This window comes from Dendropsophus ebraccatus, chromosome 2 (assembly GCF_027789765.1).
Source record: "Dendropsophus ebraccatus isolate aDenEbr1 chromosome 2, aDenEbr1.pat, whole genome shotgun sequence".
NCBI lineage: Eukaryota > Metazoa > Chordata > Amphibia > Anura > Hylidae > Dendropsophus > Dendropsophus ebraccatus.
Window position 1 is genome coordinate 104,242,890 of NC_091455.1, and position 13,960 is coordinate 104,256,849.

Below are 13,960 nucleotides of genomic sequence, written 5' to 3' on the forward strand. Positions count from 1 at the left end.
TCATCAATGTGTATTGACTAGAGATGAGCGAACCGGGTTCGAGTCGATCCGAACCCGAACGTTCGGTATTTGATTAGCGGGGGCTGCTGAACTTGGATAAAGCCCTAAGGGTGTCTGGAAAATATGGAACAGCCAATGACTATATACATGATTTCCACATAGCCTTAGGGCTTTATCCAAGTTCAGCAGCCCCCGCTAATCAAATGCCGAAAGTTCGGGTTCGGATCGACTCGAGCATGCTCCAGGTTCGCTCATCTCTAGTTTTGACCTGAAAACCATTCATTTCAACTAAAGGCCATATTACACAGCTCCATGTTCCAGGGGAAGGGAGCCTCGACCTTTCAGCTCAGCCCTCGCTTCCCTCTTGTTCCCTGCTTGTGCTATTAAATGTGCAGACAGCGAGTAGGGAGCAGCCCATTGAAGTCAGTGATGGTCTGCCGCCACCACTCCTAAAAAATGAAGCGACGTACAGCAGACAGTTGATGCACATATCACGTTTTTTCAACATGTGCTATTACAGTAAATGATTATAGGTCTGAATGGTCAGCAATCGACCAAGTAAGGCCGATAATCGTTCAGTGTAATAGGGCCTTAAGTGATGTACAAAGTTATTCTGAAGCAGTTTTGACAAAAGCTACAAAGACATGAGGGATTAGCTCATTGTTCTGATGACAAAAGCACTTCAAAACAAAATAGTTTTGGCACCTACCCTTGAGGTTCCTGGACAGTCTTGTTTTCCACCTTCTGCTCACATTCTTTAATCATGGAGCTTAAAATAACCTGACAAAAAAAAACATGTAATTTCCTCTATTTCTAAGGCTTCATTAAGACATCACTTTTTGTCTCAAATTGCATAAATACTGGGAAAAGCGCCCAAAGTGTTAGATGAAGGTTGTGATGGACGCCTAACAATGAAAATTTATGAAAAGCTGAAGATGCTTATATTAAATGAACATTACAAAGGCCAGTGGCATCTCACCAACAGACTTTTATAGAATCATTTTTTTCCCCTATGTTTTTCCTATATATAGAGTAGTCTAAACACTATTTCATACTTGTACCATACTAATGTATAATAGAGACCTGAAGGGTATTTTTTGGCCTGCCTGGAGCCTATATAACTTTTAGATGTTTTAGGTGTTTGATGTATTGTTAAATAAAATTGAGATTTTTTGATACCTGATATTTGTGGTGTGCACTCTAATGTTGTGTCTAGCCTCTTTTTCTTTTTGGGTATATAACTTTTAGATACATTTAATGTTTGATAATATTAGCCCAGATTTACCAGAAACAGCTGTTGGCCTCACATCCCCCATTACATGGGGAGATGTGTGGAAGACAGCGGATTATTTTTTTCAACTGCATTTGCAATAATGTTGCAAAATCAAATACTGTGGAAAATGACTGTGCAACCTATAGTCACTTTTGTTAAAAATTCCTCCCCTGTTGTGCCTGACAGATTATTAAAACCAAAGCCTGGAATGTATTTGAGAAGAGGAGAAATCTTAGTCTTTCCTTTATGACCTGTTCTCGGTTTATAGTTTGTTCCTGGCTTTGGCTTCAAAAATCTGTTAGATAAAGCTCTCTGTGTAAATGCACCATTAAACTGTCTAGATTAGTGCTTCCTAAAGTGCAGACCACCTATTGACTGGCTTACATTGCTCCAATCTCTCACGTCAAAATATAAAATTTGACAAACACGTGCAATTTTTAAGCCACAACCCTTTTTAAAAGTCCTTTAACATTTTATTTTTGGTGCATTTGCAATAGTAAATCTGCCCCACAACGTATTAAAGTCAACAGTAACTGTACTATCAAGCTCTGACTCACTTCTACTTTTTATACTGTATGTGCAATAACTCCACCAAATACTGGGCCAAAAAGATGAACTCAGGATGAATAACTTTTTTGAGGAGAACATGAAGAGAATTTCTATAGACTGACAAAGATCGTGACACAACAGACTTACACGTCACTGTAACTGCAAAAAAAAATAGCTGCAGCAAAACTGCAATATGTGGCTTCATCTAACTGTGTCACAGTGACAATTAACTCAAAGGAAAAAAAACAGAGACCCTTTGTACTCCACAGCAGTAAACATTAAGAGTGCTTAGCTCCCATGAGAGAAATGCGCTTTGTGGTTGAGGGCTAGGAGGATGGAGAGCACTTCCAGGGTTTGTTTTCTCTGTGATCAGTGACGTAAGAGGTAGGTTCATTATATATATATATATATATATATATATATATATATATATATATATATATATATATGTCAGTTTATTATTATTTTCATACAGTTCTTTTATCAATAAAATATATAATACCGGTGTTCATGTATGGTAATACTAGCATACACTCATGGCATCAAGGGAAACATTTATATGCTAAACAAACCTGTTACTGGCATTATACTGTTGTTTTTCAACCCTGTTTCACAAATCCTCTTCAGGGGCCAGAGGCCAACATGTAGTTTTTAGCTTTCTGGCTGATAATGTACCCCTGGATAGAATCTGTAAGTACACCAGATGGGCCACGAGGGGACACTACTGCCATGCAGTGTAACAGAATTACATTTATACAATATAAAAGATTTACAGTTCCCATAAGGGAAAAGCTATGGTATTAAGAGACCTTAGAAGCCAATGATATTATATTTTTACCCATATGGAAGTCAGTTTCTCAGAAACAGGTAGAAGTAAACTGAATAAAAACTTTGTGCAATCAAACAACAAAAAGCACCAACTCCTCCTTTGTGCGGCTCTACCTTAAGGTGGTCATACACCTTCAATAACCACAGGCTGAACAGTCATATACCATTTGGCATAGCTAATTATATCTATGCCACCTGTTAGAACACTACCATGTACAGCAGAACATTCACTATTTTAATTTGTGTATCACACAGTCATTGTCTATTGTATGGACCTATGCACCTTCTTGACTGCTAAAAAAAAAATTTGAAGGGATTTGGGATAGACATGCCAAGATTACCTCATGTTCAGGGGACAAATGCTCCATATCAACTCGCAGACACCTGAGACCCGGTAGAAAGTGATTTACCATTAACTCTTCTGATATGACTGACGCACTTAAGTTAAGGTCTTGTAAACATATTGTTCTGCAGTTTATTAAATATACTGTACAAGCATTAATAAGACTTAAACATCCCACATGAGAATACCTTGTTTGCTGGGATGACTCCTGTTACATAAATTAGAGGGGAAGTGTAATGAAGTGTAGTAAAAACCCATTCTCTGTCACTACCAGTGAGGTTACTAAACTCATTTACCATAAAGATCCAACAACGGACAGTGGAGAAGACAAAAAAAGAAAAACTGTTAAAGCAGGATAACAAAAGAGGAAGGTGTCGGGAAGGAAGCAGTTATTGATTGACACATCAGTGGAACTTCTCCTTTATAGGCACAAGCCTACCATTTATAATACAGACATCATCAAAAGTCTTGCACAACTCACTGAGCTAATTTTAAATGGAGTGTTCAGGAAGTTTTGTGGCGGCAACACTTCTCAAATACAGAACATTATTTTCCTGTAGCGCAAGACAGATTATTAACACTGTAGCTTGTCTTGTAAGCTTTAACAGAGTTGTACCTGGTGCCATAGAACGCACTCCTCACTGTAGGAGACTGATTCTACAGATGGTCTCTGGAGCCAGTTTCCTGCACTAAAGAGAGATGGGGGGGAAGAAGTGCCTGGCAGAGTGCTTCTTCCTGCATAATCTAATCTCAGTAGGGGGTTTCAGCATCAAGATACCAACCATTAAAAACTTTTCTGTGGAATCGCAAAGGTTTTTTCAAACGACAGGGATATAGGAGGTGGCATATTTTTTATATATTGCTGGGGCTGAACAAAATAAATAAATAAACAGCCTATTCTCATCTACCACACTTCTTCGGGGCTCTTTTGCTATGTCCATGACTTCTGAGACTAACTTGTGTCAGCAGTGACAGCCCGCACAGCCACTAACAAACTAAAGAGGAACAGTTCCACAGTTATTGGGTAAGCGAGCTGAGACAGGCTTGGGGGGCCTGAAGATGTGACAGGAGGACCCCCAAAAAGGAGCATGGTAGGTGAGAATAGGCTGTATTATTTTCTATGCAGCCCTAACAGTATATAATAAATATAATATAATGAATGAATAAGCTTCAATTCAGTTTTTTTTTTTTAAATGATAGTGGTTTAACGTAACATGCGTCAAAAAGGATACAGCAGCAGGAGAGAGCACTGTAAGCTTCAAACAAGTAAGTGGCGATGTCCAGTCTTTTGGAATCCACTGACTGTTGGTTATTGACCAAAGCTAATTTGTGCAAATGTGGAAGAACAACTAGAAGACAATCACAGAAGACAACACAGTTATGAATGTTATTCTACCATTTAGGATGCTTTTACAATACCCCCTTTGAAAAAAAGCCAATTGTATCATTCTATGAAAAACTTAAGGCCCAGAGAAATAAACTAATAGTTTAACAAAGTTCCTGTTTTATTGAGGGCAAACAGAAGGCTTTAACCAGGGGTGAAGCTGTTTTATATTTATACTTTTGAGAATTGCTAGCAATTTTCACTAAGTGTTATGCATGTAAACATATGAACACAGCTAGTCCTTTGTTGTGAGATAAGCACAATCACAGCAGTTCCCAGTGAGATGCTGGCAAACACTGCCTGATGTTAATGGCCTGTCTGCGACTATGACAGGTACAGTCACTCACATTCATCTCTGAACCTAGGCTCTGCATTGGGTCCAACTCTGCCAAAAGTCCTGATGATTTCAATCTGCAGAGAGTGCTGATCTTGATATTGGGGGTCTTCCAGGAAAGACGCCAGCTGCATTTTCACTCTTTCTAGTAACTGCAATGTACGGATTATTATGAAATGTCAGCCAAGGAAAAAAACATGTACATTAGTTTGACAAGCCAACTGGTAAATGACAATCTGTGACTGCTATGCAACATTGTGGTTAGAGACATATAGAATTCACTTATAATTAAATGAGACAAACAGACTAAAAAAGGGAAAATGCACCCAAAATGTAAACTTTACTGTACACAGCTGAGCTGATTTTACTATAGTCCATTGCACTTAAGCAGAATTTTTATCATTTCACATTGCTTTTATAAAACCAACATTTTGTGTACCGCAGTACACATAATGTCATCATTCAGATTCCAGTCTATAATGGGGATCACAACCTAATTTCAGTAACTCTCTTCACCAATACATTTTAGGAACTAATCCATAGCACCAGCATCAGTGCCTATCACAAAAAATTGTATTGGATGCCAGCATTTTGAGATGGAGCAACATTGCTAAGCTCAGTGCTCTGCAAAGTTCAGAAGTCCCATAGAGAATAAATGGAGTGCTGGCCATATAGGTCTATCGATTAAGAGGACATCTGATTCAGTTTCTCAGAATTGGTGGGGGTCATACGCCTGCTGATCTGCTAGTTACTTCTACACCAAAATACAGGTGTATCCTAGGTGTTTATAAATACTGTACTAGTATTAAGGTATGTTCACACTATGAATTAAGCGCAGAATTTCAAGCATGTCAGGACATGTCAATGCTCTGAGCAGATCACAGATCAATAACATTGACTCAATGGAAAGGGCGTTGTTTGAAATTCTGTGCTTAATTTTGTAGTGTGAACATACCCTTAGAGGCTTCCCGAAAAGTTTTTGCATGAAACAAAATTGTACACTTGCTCTGTCAATCCTACCCTGACCTACTGAACCTAAACAGCATTTATCCATTTTTTATATCCTGTGCATGGCAATTAGATGATTATTGAATATTGGGGCCTTGAATTTTGCATAATATAAACCATGCCTTTGCTGGAACACTGCATTCTGTACATGACCATTGATGCACTAAGAAAACATCCATAAAGACAGATTAGAGATTAACAATGGTAACAACAACAACAAAGTAGTAAACATTTGTTTATTCTTCTGTTTGGGGACTTTCAGAGATTAATCACACTTTCCCTTAGGGTGTCATACCATCAGACTGACACAATTATCTGTGAATCTATAGAGTGTAACACATGAGACATTCCTAAATAATTCTTAGACAAATGACGTCCTCTGTTGTGTTGTTATAAGATACGATCTGAGGAATGGCTCCTATCATCCTTTTAATCATACAACATAACTGTAAGGAAATTTTTTAGCACTAACACGTCTAGCAACATGTACTGTATTTAAAGAACTTAGCTTGTGCTTCCAGTCATACCCACCTCTCTCTGGGTAACGGTCTCCATGATGGTACCAAATGCTGGGATGGTAGCAATTCTCACAGAACTGTAACAGATAAGGTCATTTGTATTTGTATTGAATGCAACACACTTGGAAAGTATAAAATCAATGAAAAAGTACCTATATACTGGATCTTAAATCTAGTTACTGAAGGGAGAGAAAATCTCAAAATAGGAGTATTAACTAGAGTCAGTCATTGAAACTCACAATTCTGGGTCACTGGACAAGGTAACAAGGGCCGGAGCAACTCGCTTGTCAATTAAGGATTCTTGCATGCCTCGGAGAATGAGCTGTAACCAGTCAATATGCAATAAAAAAATTGCTTGGTAAAAAGAATGTAGACCTTATCTAGCTGTGACTGTGGATGGGCAGATAGTAAACTTGGTCTCTTGATTTAAATCCATAATAGTCAGAGGCAGTGGAAAGGTACACAACTAATGTTGTGACACCATTTTAATAAACTTGGTTAGTCAAAATATTAAGCATCCTGTTTTAAGTAAGATATGCACCACCAGTTTAGTTTGTGCAATTCTTTATGGTTATAACCGGATACAAAGCTAATTTTGTTTAATAGTTTATAGAATCTTCATTGCCAATAAAGCAAACCGGTGGGCATTTCCTATAGTCAGGATGCTTAAAAGTTTAAAGCGGCAAAGAAACTTACATTTCTGGATCGCTGGACAGAGTGATGAGAGCAGGGACAACTCTTTGAGCTACCAAAGTCTCATTCACCCCCTTTACCAAAAGCTGATTGGATGGAGCAAGGGACAGCCATGGCACGGTGCACAGGAGAGCGAGCAGGCAGAATGGCAACAGAGTGAGAGAAAGGGGGAGAAACAAAATGCAAAGATTAAAAGCTACTCTCATGCTAAAGCATAATCTAAAAGGAAAGATTGGGCAGAGATCTAGAGAACCAAAGTTAGCAATATCAAATATATCATTTAACTAATAACTAATAACTTCAGAAACACATTGAAGATATCTGAACAGCTTTAGGCTAGTTTCACACATACCACATGGCAAAGGATTTCACGCTGAGAATTTCACTGCAAAATCCGCTGCAATGCTCTATGTTGTAATTTTCTATGGCTCTACATTCTGGCAGTGGATGTTCATTCTGCTGTGAGAATGTAGACCCTGCCCACTTAATCTGCCGCTGCTGGGCTAATACATTATCTGTCCATGCTCCCACCTGCTTCTATTGCTCCCGACTCCCTGGAGTCCCCCTCAGTCAATCAGTGCACTGTCCTGCCACAGCCACTGATTGGCTGAGCGGGGACATAAGGGAGTCGGGAGCCAGAGAAGCAGGTGGAAGCGCGGACAGGTAATGATTAGCCCAGCAGCGGCGGGTTAAGTGGGCAGAGTCTACATTCTCACAGCGGAATGAACATCCACTTTCAAAATGTAGAGCCATAGAAAATGATAACATATTGCAGCATATTTTGCTGCAGGACTTTCAGCATGAAACCCGCTGCAATGCGGTACATGTAAAAGTGGCCTTAAAAGGGAATCTGTCAGCTCTAATTCCCATTCCAAAGTGCTGTTAAATGGCTGTTGATCAGGGAGACGCATGGCTCTGTTAAGGAGGTCATCATATTTTGTATATTCTGTGAACCCATTACAATATGGGGACTTTGTCATTGGCAACAACTAGCAGCAAAACTATTACCTCACAAGTCTGTCTCAAATTTTAGAAAATGAGTATCATCTTTTTTGGTTATTTTATTACATAAAAGTAAATGCATTTGTGGTTTCCTTAGGTGCGTTGTCTCTATGACAAAACTTCTACTATAATATTATTTCATCCCTGTAGATATGAATCTGAGCTGAATATGCCGCTATACTAAATGCCAAGTGACTACCATGTTTCTTTATTCCTACCCACTCAACAGAAAGGGCAATATGTAAAATATTGTAAGGTTACAAATGTTTTTTTGCAACATCTCACATTTCACAGCTTAAGGCCCTATTACACTGAGAGATTATATGCTAAATCAGGCGGGCATCTCCCAGTGTAATAGACTCAGTGATCAGCTGACTCATCGGCTGATCGATGTCTTTCAGCTTTAACTTTCCGTCGCTGCACATCTCTCCATGTAAATAGAGATGCATGGCCAATGGCTGAATAAAGCAAAGGACTGCACGAATATTGCTAGGGATGTTCATGCAGTCCTGGCTATGCGATTATCGAGGAGTGTGATAGGCCTATGGTTTGTTCCTGACAAGCATAATATGGATGCCTTTTTGCCTGTGTTATTGCAAAAAAATCACATTCTAACTGTGGGTCTGATGAACCAAACTAAAAGCATCATAGATTCCTATGTTAGTAGAAGTATGTATAAGTATGAGTAAGTATAAAACATTCCTAAAGGGGAGTTTAACTAATTTCCACCCAAACCCAAAGATCAGTACTTTTGGAATAGCGACATCTCATTGTGCGTGCTCTCCCCCTCCCAGCTTCATCAGAATTAGGCTATGTTCACACCACATTTTCAGCCCCACATCGGGCATCAATTAAAAAAAGGATGCTGACATGCAGCCAAGGGCCCAATTGACTTAAATGGGCAGGACAGAGTAATTTTGTTGTGTTGTTTTGCTGGACATATACAGAAAGCTTTTAAGACCACGCTTTTAAGTCCTGAACAAACAATCTGTCAGGCAGATGGACAGAACATAGTCACAAAATGACTCCATCCTGTCCACTCAAGTCAATGGGGCTGTCAGCCGCACTCCACGCTGCACGTCAGCATCCTTTTTTCATTGATTCCCAAAGTGTAGCCCAACGTGGGGCTGAAAATTTGACGTGAACATAGCCTTATCAGGCATTATATGGATCTTTCTATTATGTATAACATTAGTCACATGCTAAATAAGTTTTGGCAATGTACAATGCTTTGCTAATACTCTTAATATACCATTAGACTAAAACAGGAGCAGCGGCGGCAGCAGCAGACTGTTGCTATTTTCTATGGGCTGCCCTGATGATCTAGCGATCACTCGGGCAGCCCCCATCAGCTCCCTGCGCGCCCCCCTGCACTCACCTGCTCGCTGCCGACACGTGTAATAGCTCTGGCAGCGAGCAAGGAACAAGGAGCAAACAAGCACTGAGAGCACTCGTTTGCTCCTCTCCGTGGCCCCCCGTATAATAGGGACTTTACTTTTTGTATGACATGTGATCACTAGCCTGAGGGGACACAGAGGCACATGTTTTCATAGACAACTGGCAGGATAAAACACAGCTGCTGAAAATAATTTCTGCTATATTAGAAGTAACAAGGTGATAAATTCTAAATGTATATGACATGGTCTTACTACCTAAGTTAGAGATGTTCGGAACTAGCTATAATATCTCTATAATATGTCTTATATGTTAATACAATATTCTCATACCAGACACAAAGCCAACTTGACTTACAGGTTCTTTGGAAAGTCCCGCTGGCTCCCCTAGAAGTGTCTCACGCCAAGTACAAAGTACAAGGATTCCTTAGTCACAGAACATCAATACATCAGTATGATGTCAGTCAAGGACACCAACTCCCCATACAGCTATCAGAAAACACAAGGGGCTGCAATGACTGCTGTTCCAATCTAACCAAACTCTCTTCCACTTTGTGAAATGTATTGCTTGTGTTCAACTGTAAGGCCTGGATAGGACTGAAACATCTTATATGGTAGATCTGCATGACCTTAATCTTAAGCAGATAGATATATATATATTTTGTTATGTGAGACATAAGCTGCACAAATAGAGAGAATACTGACAGGTATTTTTACAGACTAGTACAGCCTAGAAATAATGATTGGTGTTACAATCACCTCCTAGCCTAGGTAGGGCTGGGTTTCATGTGAGATATGTGTAACCTGTCCGAACATCAAAACAGCCATGGATTTTCCGGATACTACAAAGCAAAGCAAAATTTAGGGTAACACAATATCACATGCTCTACTAGGGTGGTGGTTAATTGTCTATGTCCAGGATTTATGTTGGACCCACACAAGCAAAATGAAAGGAGGAGCATCAGTTATTGAAGGTGTGTGACCACCTTTAACAGCAGATACAACCCACAGACATGGGTCACTCGTTCTCAGGAAAAAAGCCTTCCAATCATGATCAACCTCGTCAAAACATTGATGTCCTTTTTACCTGGACCTCCATGATATTAAAATGATATTGTCACCCCCTTACTTTATGTGCAGTTCTCCACACGAGCCACAAGCTTAGATGCTGCACATTTGATATAACAGTATAACACTGGTCTGCTGTAAAATCGCCTCACTTCATCAAAACACAGTGTCACCTAGGTGGGGCTTCACCACTTGGGCCCTCTCCTATATGGATTGTGGCACTTGGGCTCCATCTCCCAGGTGGGTAGAGTGTCTGCCATGAAGCCCCACTTAGGTGACACTGTCCACTGATAAAATTAAGTGATTTTAGAGCAGAAAGAAGAGACAGACAAGTGTTATACAGGTATATATTGAATGTGCAGCATCTAAGCTTGAGGATGGTGTGGAGAACTGCACATAGGGTACGGAAGGTGACACTATCACTTTAATGCATTTACAAGTCAGTACAATTTAAAGGGGTTTCCCATCAACAACACTACTTGTCTATCAGCAGAATAAATCAGATGATTATTAACTGATTGGTGATGAATGCTATTGGCGGGAAAAACCCTTAAAATGGGACGCAGCAAGTAAGTAAAAGGCAGCCCCCTTTACCCCCCTCAGCCCGATGCATACATTACCGGTACGCTATCCGGCTTGCTTCTGGGGTCACTGGCGTCTGAATGACCCGCTCAGCCAATTAGTGTGCTGCCCACGTCCAGACGCCGGGAGCCCCAAAAGCAAGCCAAATCGCATATTGGTAATGTATGCACCGGGCCGCAGGGGGTTGAGGGGGCTGCCTTTTAAAATACTCACAGTGGGACAACAAGTCCGCTGCAAGTATGCATTTGTATTGAAAGTGACAGTTAAGGTATTCACAGCGGACTTTACTGCAAACTCGCAGCGTGAAATCCACTGTGTATCAGTCATGTGTGAATCTAGCCTTACTGTATAAAAATCACTTAAGGGTCTGTTCACACGTACAGACTCGCAGCTGAAATTTGGCTGCGAGTTTCGCAGTGAGATCAGCTACGAGTCAAGGCCTTGGCAGGTCCCAGTACTACATAAAAGTATGTAATGCAGCTGCCCCCTTAAAAGGACAACTCCCGCAGGACCACCCCCCAAAAAAAAAAAACACAGACACACACAGACACCATACTCACCATCCCTCCGGTGACGATCACCACTCCATTCGTCCGCCGTCCGCCTCACCGTCACCGCCGTCCAGCGATGTCTCTGACTTCCGGGTCCTGGGGATGGATAAGGCTGCCAGTGCGCTTGCGCACCGGCAGCCTTTTCATTGTCTGGAGCGCATCACATGGCTTCCAGCAACCTCAGCCAATCAGGGCCGAGCAAGCTGGAAGCCATGTGATGCGCTCCAGCCAATGAAAAGGCTGCTGGTGCGCATGTGCACCAGCAGCCTTTTCCGTCCCATTCACTCTCTATGAAGACGCCGAGGAGGAAAAAGACCCGGACCGCCCCCTGCTCGTCACCAGATGCCGCCCGGGAGAAGAGGACCGTGACGATCGTAATAGGTAATGTATATATTCTTTAACTTCCGGGCGGGGGGTCGGGGGTTCGAAAGTGGAGGAAGGGGGCCAGACCGGGTATTTAACCACATTACAAAGTTATATAACTTTGTAATGTGTGTTAAATAAGCTAAAAAAAATTTTCGTAGGAGTTGTCCTTTAACCCCTGCTCCCGCCCGGCTCCCGCTCAGCTGTCTGTATATACATTACCTCTCTCCTTGCTGCATGGGGTCCTGGCTTCCTGCTCTTCCGCCCAGCCACTGATTGGCTGGGAGGGAGAGCAGGACGCCGGGACCCGTGCAGGAGAGACGTAATGTATATACAGACAGCCGAGCGGGAGGTACTGGGACCTGCCAGGACCTTGACTCGTAGCTGATCTCGCTGCGAGATTTTAGCTGCAAGTCTGTACGTGTGAACAGACCCTAAAAAGAAGCACTTGTGGACACTCCTGGCCTGTCTGTTTTAGTAAATACTAGTGCCAATTCTGGAGCATCTTTTCTTATAGCTCTGTGTGTCGTTCCTCTGTTATTCTATGTCATGTCTAATTTGCCCCGTTAGTTAACTATTTAATATACTGCACTGTAGTTTGTGTTCTCTCTCACATAGTACACCACACTTTATTTGCCAGGCATCTGCGCTAGCCTAAAAACTTCCACAATTCCCTCTGTGATACATTAGGACTCTCTGTGTAAATAATCATATAAAAATAACCACTCATCCTATAAAGAAAGGTGAGCAAAGTTGTAAACAGAATGCAAGGTAAGAGAAGGTAAAGGTGGTTAGTCTGGTTATTAAATGGAAGGAACATCTTAAAACCAGTAAGGACTATGGTGGTAAGAGCATCACACTGTCACTATGAGAAAATCCCAGATCCTGGAAAATCATTCCCATCAAAGACAGAAATTCCCAACTGAATAATAGCATAAGCATCAAATCATATAGGTTTGCTTAGTTTACATACTCTTTCTGCTCCATCTCACAGCACCAGAAACATAGTAAGGCAAGACATAGTAACATAACAAGTCATGTAATTCCCCCCCAAAACTAACCTCAAACATTCTTGCTGCAGTACATCGTACCAGTGCTGATGTGTGGACAACCCCATACCAAAGCACGGTTAGCAGCAGCTCATGGTATGCCGGATTAGTCCTATGTAGGAATAAAATCTATTAATTACCTAGTAAACACACAGACGCAGACTTATCAATATGTCACGTGTGAGATTTTTCTCAGACAGCAACCACTCACAGCTCAGCTTTGGTTTCTCAAAATGAGCCAAGATTGGTTGCTATCCCACCAGAGGAAAAGAAACACACACATTTTTGTCCCAGACAAAATGATAAATACGGGTCACAGTGTGGGGAAATCATCAATACCCATCAAAGGAAGAGTACATTCACAAGTCATCACAAACTGCTGCACAAATATATCTGCCTTGTTCTGCTAGTGATACTATAGACATTTATTTTCTTTATGTTCCCTCATGGTTGGAATACATAAAAAGCTATTTTTTTACCAAAAGTTGATGCTTGTCTTGTCTGTATGGGTTGTCTGGCTTATAAAACCATTCATAAACATTATATGAAGGAATTTTAAGCTAAGGCCAGGACTACATTGGTTCTTTTTGTAACGCTACAAGATTTATGTTAACTATTGAGATGTCCCAAGTCCACCCTGAGCTCTCTGCAATCTTGTGGGCTGTAGCTGTCACTCAAAAGTTAAAATCAATCTTGTAGTTCTATTTAAAAAAAACATATTATATATATATATTTTATATATATATTTTATATATATATATATATATATATATATATATATATATATTTATTTTTTTTCCCCCCTTTCTTTTTTTGTGTGTGACCCTGGCTCAAAGAAGGGTGTCTGCTCTCTTGGTATGAAAGTGGTAGTGGGAAATGAATATACTACTTCCTGCAGGACATACAGCAACTGATAAGTACTGTAAGACTGGAAAATTTTAAATAAAAATAAATTAAAAATCTCTGGCACTTTTGACACCACTTGATTTGAAAGAATGGCTGTTATCTTCCAGAAACAGCA

General features: G+C 40.6%; 1 protein-coding gene across 3 annotated transcripts in view; it reads right to left on the reverse strand.

The window, feature by feature from the left end:
- RELCH (RAB11 binding and LisH domain, coiled-coil and HEAT repeat containing) overlaps positions 1-13,960 on the reverse strand; it is a 107,160-nt gene that overhangs the window by 17,141 nt on the left and 76,059 nt on the right. Inside the window, exons 22-28 of one of the 3 annotated variants that reach the window (XM_069958128.1) lie at positions 12,952-13,051; positions 6,477-6,559; positions 6,251-6,314; positions 4,725-4,863; positions 4,226-4,342; positions 2,992-3,080; positions 710-780 (exon numbers count right to left, since the gene is read on the reverse strand). In XM_069958128.1, the coding sequence (XP_069814229.1) occupies positions 710-780; positions 2,992-3,080; positions 4,226-4,342; positions 4,725-4,863; positions 6,251-6,314; positions 6,477-6,559; positions 12,952-13,051 (663 nt within the window). Of the gene's footprint in view, positions 1-709; positions 781-2,991; positions 3,081-4,225; positions 4,343-4,724; positions 4,864-6,250; positions 6,315-6,476; positions 6,560-6,933; positions 7,017-12,951; positions 13,052-13,960 lie in introns of those variants that run through there. The other 2 variants (XM_069958129.1, XR_011361685.1) reach the window with 2 other exon arrangements.